The sequence below is a fragment of the Miscanthus floridulus genome, chromosome 10 (assembly GCF_019320115.1).
Source record: "Miscanthus floridulus cultivar M001 chromosome 10, ASM1932011v1, whole genome shotgun sequence".
Classification (NCBI taxonomy): Eukaryota; Viridiplantae; Streptophyta; class Magnoliopsida; order Poales; family Poaceae; genus Miscanthus; species Miscanthus floridulus.
The window spans coordinates 35,182,253-35,191,053 of record NC_089589.1 but is presented as its reverse complement, the minus strand read 5'-3'; the positions used below and the strand labels follow the sequence as shown (position 1 = coordinate 35,191,053).

At 45.5% G+C, this 8,801-nt stretch overlaps 1 protein-coding gene across 1 annotated transcript; it reads left to right on the top strand.

Moving 5' to 3' along the window:
• Nucleotides 1–5,078: 5,078 nt before the first annotated feature.
• On the top strand, nt 5,079–8,105 carry LOC136490002 (uncharacterized). The gene is made up of 3 exons (XM_066486514.1): nt 5,079–5,173; nt 6,707–7,600; nt 7,708–8,105. The coding sequence occupies exons 1-3, from the start codon at nt 5,119–5,121 to the stop codon at nt 7,752–7,754; spliced, it is 996 nt and encodes a 331-aa protein (XP_066342611.1). The 5' UTR covers nt 5,079–5,118; the 3' UTR covers nt 7,755–8,105.
• Nucleotides 8,106–8,801: the final 696 nt, after the last annotated feature.

Genomic DNA, 8,801 nt, shown 5'->3' with positions numbered 1-8,801 from the left:
TAAAACATAACATATACTGCAGCCATAAGCAAGGTTTATTTCCCTTGAATATCAACTGATGCAAACACCTAATACAAGCATGCAAGCACACTTCCCAATCCATACCTTATCTTGGTGCCATATCAGTCCTTTGTCCAAGCTGCAGCCTTGGGAATCTAGACTTGCAATTGCCAAGCTTCTTAGGAGCTGCTGAGCTTTAGAGTCTATTGTATATGAGTTTAGAACCTCCTGGATCTAGGCTGGCTGTACTGATGATACTGCTTGTAATGCCATCAAGTGGCCAACCCTAGATAAAGCATCTGCAGCAACATTCTCTTTACCTTTTCTATATATGATCTTGAATTGTAGGCCCATCAACCGAGTGGCGAGTCATTGCCTTCCTTTGCATCTCTGAATGTAGGTTTTGTTCATTGAGGTAAGCAAGGGATTTGTGGTCAGTGACTATCAGAAATTCTTGCCTTTCTAAATAGTGTCTCCACCTTTCCACAGCCATGATGAGAGCTAAGAACTCTTTCTCATAAATTAATAGTTCCTTATGCTTCTTACCCAGTGATTTGCTGAGATAAGCCACAGGTTGACCTCTCTGCATAAGAATAGACCCAATGCCATCCAGGCATGCATCTATTTCTATAGTGAAGGTATCTTCAAAATTTGGTAAAGCCAACACAGGTGTCTATGTCATGGCCACCTTGATAGTATCAAATGCTTCTTGTGCTGCTGGTGTCTAGGTAAACTGCTTGAGTGTCAGCAAATTAGTGAGGGGTTTAGTCATGACACCATACCCTTTGACAAATCGTCTATAGTATCCTGTGAGCCCCAGAAATGCCCTGAGCTCTGTGAAATTTGTGGGCACTGGCCAATGCAACATTGCAGAGATTTTGTTGGAGTCTGTGGACACCCCTTGAGCGGATATGATAAGCCCCATATATTCCAAGCTTGTTTGGGCAAAAGAGCATTTACTCTCTTTGAGGAAGAACTGATGCTTTCTTAGTTGATCTAGCACTTGCTTGAGATGATCAATGTGATCCCCCAGTGTGGCACTATATATTAGGATATCATCCAAAAAGACAAGAACAAATTTCCTGAGGAAAGGCTGTAAGATATGGTTCATGATATATTGGAAAGTGGCAGGAGCATTGGTAAGCCCAAAGGGCATGACTTTGAATTGATAGTGCCCTTGGTGTGTTTTAAAAGCAGTCTTGTGTTCATTTGCTGGGTGCATTCTTACTTGGTGGTACCCTGCCCTCATATCCAACTTTGTGAAAATTGTGCTCCCGCTAATTCATCCAGAATTTCCTCTATAATAGGCATATGAAACCTATTCTTGATAGTAATGTCATTCAACTTCCTATAGTCCACACAAAACCTCTAGGGGCCATATTTTTTCTTAACTAACATGACTGGTGATGCAAATGGGCTATGAGTGCTATGAGTCCTGCCTGCAATAGCTCTTGGACCTGTCTTTCTATCTCGGTTTTATGTTGTGGTGAGTAGTGGTATGGTTTGGAATTGATGGGTATGGAACCAGGTAGAAGGGGAATTGCATGGTCATAAGTTCTTTGTGGGGGTAAGGTTTTAGGATCAGAGAACACATCTTTGTAAGTTGTCAGGATGTGTTGGATCTAGGGTGGAGTTTTAGGGGACTCTTTGGGTGGAATGTATAGAGTGTCTGGAACATAATTGACCTGTACAAATGCCCACACATCATTCCCTTTTGTGGAGTTATATACCTTAGTTGCTGAAATGGCTAACAGTTGCAAGGGAGGGTCCTGCAAGCGCTGAAGCTTTACTTGTTTCCCTCCTTCAGTGAATTCCAAGGTTTTATGTTCCCGGTCACATTGCATAGGACTATGTGCATGTAGCCAGTCAAAGCCCCAAATGGCATCATAAGGATGCATGTCCATTTACCACCATATCTATTGACATAGTATGCCCCTAACAGTACCACTGAAGTTGAGAGACTGCCTGATCTGTCACTAGCCATTCGCCATTAGCTAATTTGACTTTTCTAGCTTTCGTAGGAGCAGTAGGCAGCTGAGCCAAGTTCACAAAATGAGAGCTAATAAAACTGTGGGAACTACCACTGTCAATAAGAATGAGCATGACTTTATCCTTAACTCTTGTTTTTAGCTTGATGCAATTCCTATTGTCAACACTGGAGATTGCATTGAGAGATAACTAGCCAAATTCTTCCTGTAGAGCATCTTCTGCTGCCAGTTCATTCAAAACCTCATCTAATAGCTCTCCATCCAGATCATTAATGATGATAGCATTAGCCTAAGGCTTGTTCCTCTTAATGCAGACCTCTAGATGGCCTCAAACAAATTTCTCTCCACAACTAAAACCGAGACCATTTGCCTTTCTATAATCTCTTAATTGCCTATCTCTCCATAGGGTATTTTTGTAGCTAGGCTGTCTTGCCTTCAAGTTGGGGTGAGTTATATGGTTTGGGATTGCTTATGTTTCTAGCATATCTTGTCCTATTCCTAGCTAGGACTCCCTGCTGTATCTTGGCAATGGTGGAAGCTTTCTGCACTGTTGCATGCATTTGTGGTTCCACAGTGCCTTTGATTTCCTCTTTCAATCCCCTGATATATTGTGATGTGAAAAAACATGTCATCATAGTGATTGTTATGCATAGTGATACTAAATTGGGGAGCTTGGGACTTTGTAGTGTATTCTTCTACAGTCCCAATCTGCTTGAAGTCCAGTAACACATTCATTGCTGTTCTGAAATCATCTGCTCCAAATTCTTCTTCCAACACTGCACAAAAATGGTCCCAATTTCTGAAAGTATGGTTTTGTTTGTAAGCTTGGTACAACTTGGCAGCATTACCCTCAAAATGCAAGTGTGCTGCAGTCATCCACATTCCCTCTGGCAGCTGGTAGAGCTCAAAGTAACTCTTGCAGTTATCTTTCCATATCTTGGGATCTATACCATCAAATTTGGGGAATTGCATCTTTGGCATAGCCTGGCTGGGCAATGTGTCTTTTCTTCCCATTTTTGGTGGTGGTCTCCTAGTCTTGGAAGTTTCAAGTTTAACAACTCCTTTATCCTTGGCAAAAACATTGTGAAATGGTTCTTTCTCATCAAACACTATAGAGACTTCATCATCATCATCATCATCATCATCATCATATACAGCTTCATTATCGAATTGTCTCATGGTTAGCTGTGCCACTGCTGCCCATTGGCCTTGACTTGCTGAGCTATCATGTGTTGTTAAGCAGAGTAGTTATCCATGGCTGCTCCTCTAATATCCATCTGGGCTTTCATCTGATGTTGAACCTCACCGATATCATTTACTCTGGTGAACAACAGATCAAAGTGCTCCATGACTTTGTCCATGAACTGCTTCTCTTCGTCAGCACTCTTGGACATGGTGTCCAATAGAATCTGAGTCTGCTTTGGGGGTTTAAGTGGAGCCGTGATGACTGATGGACAGAATCTGAACCAATAAGGTGAATCAAACAACTAGTTTAGGTCGCCCTGCCCCAAATGTTGCTTGTCACCTGCTCCGCCGCCTAGGAGTGAGGCGGAACCGAGGGATTTTACATGAAAATAGAGTCTCGCAACCCAAGTTCATGGACACTCCCCCGCCAATGCCACCGCATACAATTCAGTGAAACAACTACGGAATTTTACGCAAGTGCCTCACAACCCTCGTTGTTCACTGAATGTTGCCAGATGTAGAAGAAAGAGCAAAATTGAGGTTGCTCACTGTGGTTAACGCCGCCGAACTCACGATTGTCGAAGTAGTCCCCCAGACATTTGTTGAGCCGTAGTTGAAGTATGTGGGTGAAATCGGATGAAGGATTAGGGTTTGGTGGAGGAGATCCGGGATGGTAGAACTATGTAGAAGGTGGATCTCAAGGTAGGCGATGCCGAAGCCGCCACTAACCCACCTCAACCCAAAGGAGGGACCTCTGGGATCTCGCGTCGAACACCTCAAGGATGTGGACGGAGATCGACCTGCCCACCAGAATTATGAGCTGTAGATCAAAGTGATGAAATCAAGACGGTACCAGAGAAGGAGCGAAAGGCCGCAATGATGATGGTGGTGGTGGTGCGTCGGACTGCTGGAGTCGTCAGAGTGCCGGGTAGCGGGCGACGAGGAAGAGCATCGTGCTCGTCACTCACGCCAAGGATAGGTTTGCTCCGGTACCACTTGTCACACCCTTGGCCGTCGGCTAATTCGCCGTCGATGTGAGCATGAGAAGAAGTACGGAACGAGGACGCCGGCAGGGCAATCCCTCTGCCTTGGCGACGCAGTTTTACTGAATCAAGAGTTGTTGCCGGATGCGGCATAGAGTCGGGCACTTATGTGCCATTACAGACGCTGACCTCCTGGGCCCACATGATAGAAGTTCAATTACATAGAAAACGTAAATGATAACTATGCCATCTCTTGACGCTAATGTCTCCCAGTCGTTGGCCTTCTTCTTCACGGCGCGTCTTCAAGCGTGACACAACAGTGACGGCAGTTGTGCCGTGCCTGTCTCATATAGGAAATAGTCCCACGTTCTTGTGGCACCGTATCAGAGCTTTTGGGATGACCTGACTTCGAGGAGGACAGCGTCGGCGTGGGCCCCTATGACGCGGAGGGAATCGACCTCCTTCCCCTCCCTGTCTTGGGCGGACGCGATGTGGTCTGACAAGCCGTAGTAGAAGCTGGAGGTCGCCGGCAGCGCCGCGACGAGGAGGGAAACAAGGAAGAGTAGATTCATGGAGGTGCAGGCGGCAGCCGTAGTGCCCTCCGCAATGATGGAGTCCTGATGAAGGTAATGTTAGTATTGATCTCCCACCAGTTAGGCCCAATGGCCTAACTGGGCCTTGTCCTCGCACCCTGATCGGGGGCGCCCAACCCTACATGGTTGGTGGGCCCCCGTCGCACAGCGCTATAAAGGAAGGTGGGGGCCGAGGCTCGCAGTACGAGGTTTACCGCGCCGCCAGTCACCCCACCGACATCCTAAACCCTAGACCCGATCGAAAGTAGGGGCGCTGCCAGCGACGGCAAGCACCACCGACGCCGGCAACACCACCCGACGCACACGCTGCCGCCGAGGACTGCCACAGCGCCGACTCCCTCTCCACCGACCGTCGCTGCCGGCGCGCAGATGGCGTCCGTCAATGAAACCCCGGCCGGAGCTTCAACAACTACGGCATTCGATGGTTTGCCACCTATCACCCCTCTCTCTCTCTCTCTATGAAATCCGAATACTCTATTACTATGCTAAGTATCCCGATCCGATGAACATACCTAAGAACACTAACCTAACAATGATACCGGAGCCACGGTTCGTCAAGAAATCAGATGCGGATCGGGAAAGAAAGTAGAAAACCGAACCCTAAGACCTAACCCTAATTCCCAAAATCAAAACTGAACAAGGGATTGAAGAAGGGGAAAAGGGAGGGTCGGATTCCAAGAACCCTAGACGCAAATCCGAAAGAGGGGAAAAGGGGAAGAAGAAAGAAGAAGGGTCGAACCCTAACCCTAATCCCAATTTTTTTCCATTCGGATGAACGAAAGAAAGAAATAAACAGCAAAGAAATCGAAATCGGCTAGAACCAACCCTAACCCTAACCCTAGTTTTCCCCATTCGGATAAAACCGAAAAGAACAAACTCAAAATCAGAAAGGGAAAAAATTAGGGTTAGGGTTCGTCGGATGAACCTCCACCGGCGCGGAAGAAGAAGAAGAGCCGAACCGGCTTTTTCGCCGGCGCTGGAGAAGAAGCCGAGCCGGGGGCCAAGGCTCGCCGGGCTCGGCCATGGAAGCGCCGCGGCCAGGCCGCTCGACGGCGGCGTGCTCACCCGTTGGGGAGCACGCGCGCCGGCGAGGGGGCCGGCGACGGCGCCAAGGCTCGCCATGGCTGCCCGCTCTGCCTTCCTCGCTCGCGGCTGCTCGATGGCTGCGGTCATCGCTGCGGCTGAGAAAGAGCGAAGAGTGAGAAAGGGGAGGAGAAGAATGCGCTAGGGTTTCCTAGGGCGTCGGCCGCGGCGACGTTTTGATCCGCGCGAAACGGCCGCTCGGCCGTCGGATCGAGACGAACGGCCGCGATTCGCTGGGCCAACTCGCCGGCCCAGGCGGGAGCGAGCGCGCGCGGCGCTTTGCCGGCCCAGGCCCAGGTTGCGGCCTGGGTGCGGCCTGTGCGCGCGAGGCAAGCCGGGCCGAGCCGGTTCAGCGCGTCTTGGGCCGCGCTGGGCTGAAAATGAAAAGAAGAACAAGAAAATTTTTCTTATTATTTTCCAGAAACAATTTTAAATGCATATTTTGATGAATTTGAATGATTTTGACATAATTTTCTGTGCAAATTTTATCCAACGATATTTTGCCCAGAAAACAATGAATTTTTTAGTGCTTCTGGAAAATAATAACATGAAAAGATTATTAATGTTTCCGCTGTGCATGATAATTATTGTTCTCTTTGATTAAATTTGAACCAACGGGATAATTTAATTTTAAGAGAAATGAATTTCTGATAATTTTGATGCGATTATGATATTGTTATTTTCTGACCAACGTTGTTAATAACAATATTATAACTTTTGATCCATGAGAAATCGTGCATTAATTTTACTTCTGCCCAACGGTGATGTAAAATGTTTTGCATGGATGAATTATAAGTTTTAATTTGACCAACGTTGAGTTAAAGCATGGAATTTTATGTATAAATGTTTCTTACTTACTCTGGTATGATTTCAGGAGGCAAATGCATTGTGAACATTGCCAACATCCCGACACTCAACGGAACCAATCACCGTGTGTGGCGGGAGAAGTATGAATTGGAACTTGCGTTGGGAGAGGTCGATTTTGCCATCACCTCACCGTGTCCTACTGAGCCAGAGGACCCGGTGAGAGGTGACAATGAATCTGACGCTGATTTCGCTTCTCGGAAGCGTGATCATGCTGAAATAAGAATGAAATATGACCTTGAACATAGGCAATGGACTCTCTCCAACCGCAAGTGCCTGTTGGTAGCCAAAGCCACCATAGAAGAACAGATAAGGGGCTCAATCCCTGAATGTGCTACTGCCAAAGAATATCTTGAGAAAATCAAGAGTCAGTTTACTGGGTCTACCAAGGCCACAGCAAGTTCACTGATTAAGAAGCTTGTGAATGAGAAATTCACTGGTGGTAGCATAAGAGAGCACATTTTGAAGATGAACACTACGGCATCCAAGCTAAAAGAAATGAATTTGAAGGAGGAGGATTTCCTGATTCATTTGATTTTTGCTTCTTTGCCGAAAGAATATGACACCTTCATTGTGAACTATAATATGCAGCCTGAAAGATGGGGCATAGAAAGACTCATCTCAATGTGTGCTCAAGAAGAGGAGAGGATAAAGTCCTCACAAGGTGAATCTGCTCATTTTGTGAAGGACAACAAAAGAAAGAACTTTAATGGCAAGAATTCTAAACCACAAGGGAAACCTAAGTGGGATAAGACCTCTTCCTCCAGTTCACAGGGAAAGAAACCCCAGGATTCTGAGAATCAGCAGTATGGTGGAGCAGAAAAAGATCAGTGCAAGCACTGCTTCAAGAAGGGACACTACAAGAGGGATTGTCCAGACTTCCTGAAATCTCTACTAAAGAAAGGTGATGAATTTATTACATTTGTAGATGAATCTCTGTATTTATGTTATGATAAATCCACTTGGTGGGTTGATTCAGGAGCAACTACTCATGTTGCAAATTCTTTACAGGGGTTAAGTGGGACGAGAACCTTGCAAAGAGGAGAAAGAACGATTAAAGTTGCAAATGGACTGCAAGCCAATGTTGAAGCCATTGGAGATTTTTCTTTAGAATTGAATAATGGTTTTGTACTTAGACTTAAAGAAGTACTTTATGTTCCCTCTTTGCGTAGAAATTTGATAAGTGTTTCGAAACTTGATGATGATGGAATTGATTGCCATTTTGGTGATGGCAAGTGTAAGATACTGGTTAATAATAAATGTGTTGGTCTTGCCTTCCGACAAGACAAGCTTTATTTATTATCTCTTGCTGAGAATGCGAACAATGTATGTGATGAGAATGTGAATGATTCCCCATCTGCGGATGTAACTAAGAAGCGAAAGAGAATTGATACTGTCTCTTCGAAATTATGGCATTGTCGCTTGGGCCATATTTCGAGGGGGAGAATGGAACGATTGGTTAAGGAATCAATTCTCCCGCACTTAGAATTTTCAGATTTAGAGCAATGTATTGATTGCATCAAAGGAAAGTATGTCAAGAAAATTAAGAAAGATGCCAAACGAAGCACAGGAATTTTAGAAATAATCCACACAGATATATGTGGTCCTTTTCCTGTGAAAAGTGTGGATGGTTATGACTCGTTTATAACATTCACAGACGACTACTCTCGTTATGGCAATATTTATCCAATTAAAGAAAGATCGGAAGCATTGGATAAATTCAAAATATTTAAAGCTGAAGTTGAAAATCAGCACAATAAGAAAATCAAGATAGTACGATCAGACCGAGGTGGAGAGTACTATGGGCGACATACCCCATATGGCCAAATTCCTGGACCATTCGCAAGGTTCCTACAGGAAAATGGCATAGTTGCTCAGTACTCCACACCGGGGGAGCCTCAGCAGAATGGAGTGGCTGAAAGACGTAACCGTACCTTAATGGATATGGTAAGAAGCATGATGAGTTACTCCACATTACCGATTAGTTTATGGATGGAGGCACTGAAAACCGCCATTCACATACTTAATCGAGTACCAAGTAAATCGGTGCCTAAAACACCGTATGAATTATGGACAGGAAGGGAACCCTCACTTAACCATTTGCG

Coding starts and splice junctions, on each gene's coding strand:
- LOC136490002 (XM_066486514.1), top strand. CDS start 5,119: ATGGCGTCCGTCAATGAAACCCCGGCCGGAGCTTCAACAACTACGGCA. Junction 5,174..6,706: donor AACAACTACGGCATTCGATG/GTTTGCCACCTA, acceptor GTATGATTTCAG/GAGGCAAATGCATTGTGAAC. Junction 7,601..7,707: donor GAAATCTCTACTAAAGAAAG/GTGATGAATTTA, acceptor AATTCTTTACAG/GGGTTAAGTGGGACGAGAAC.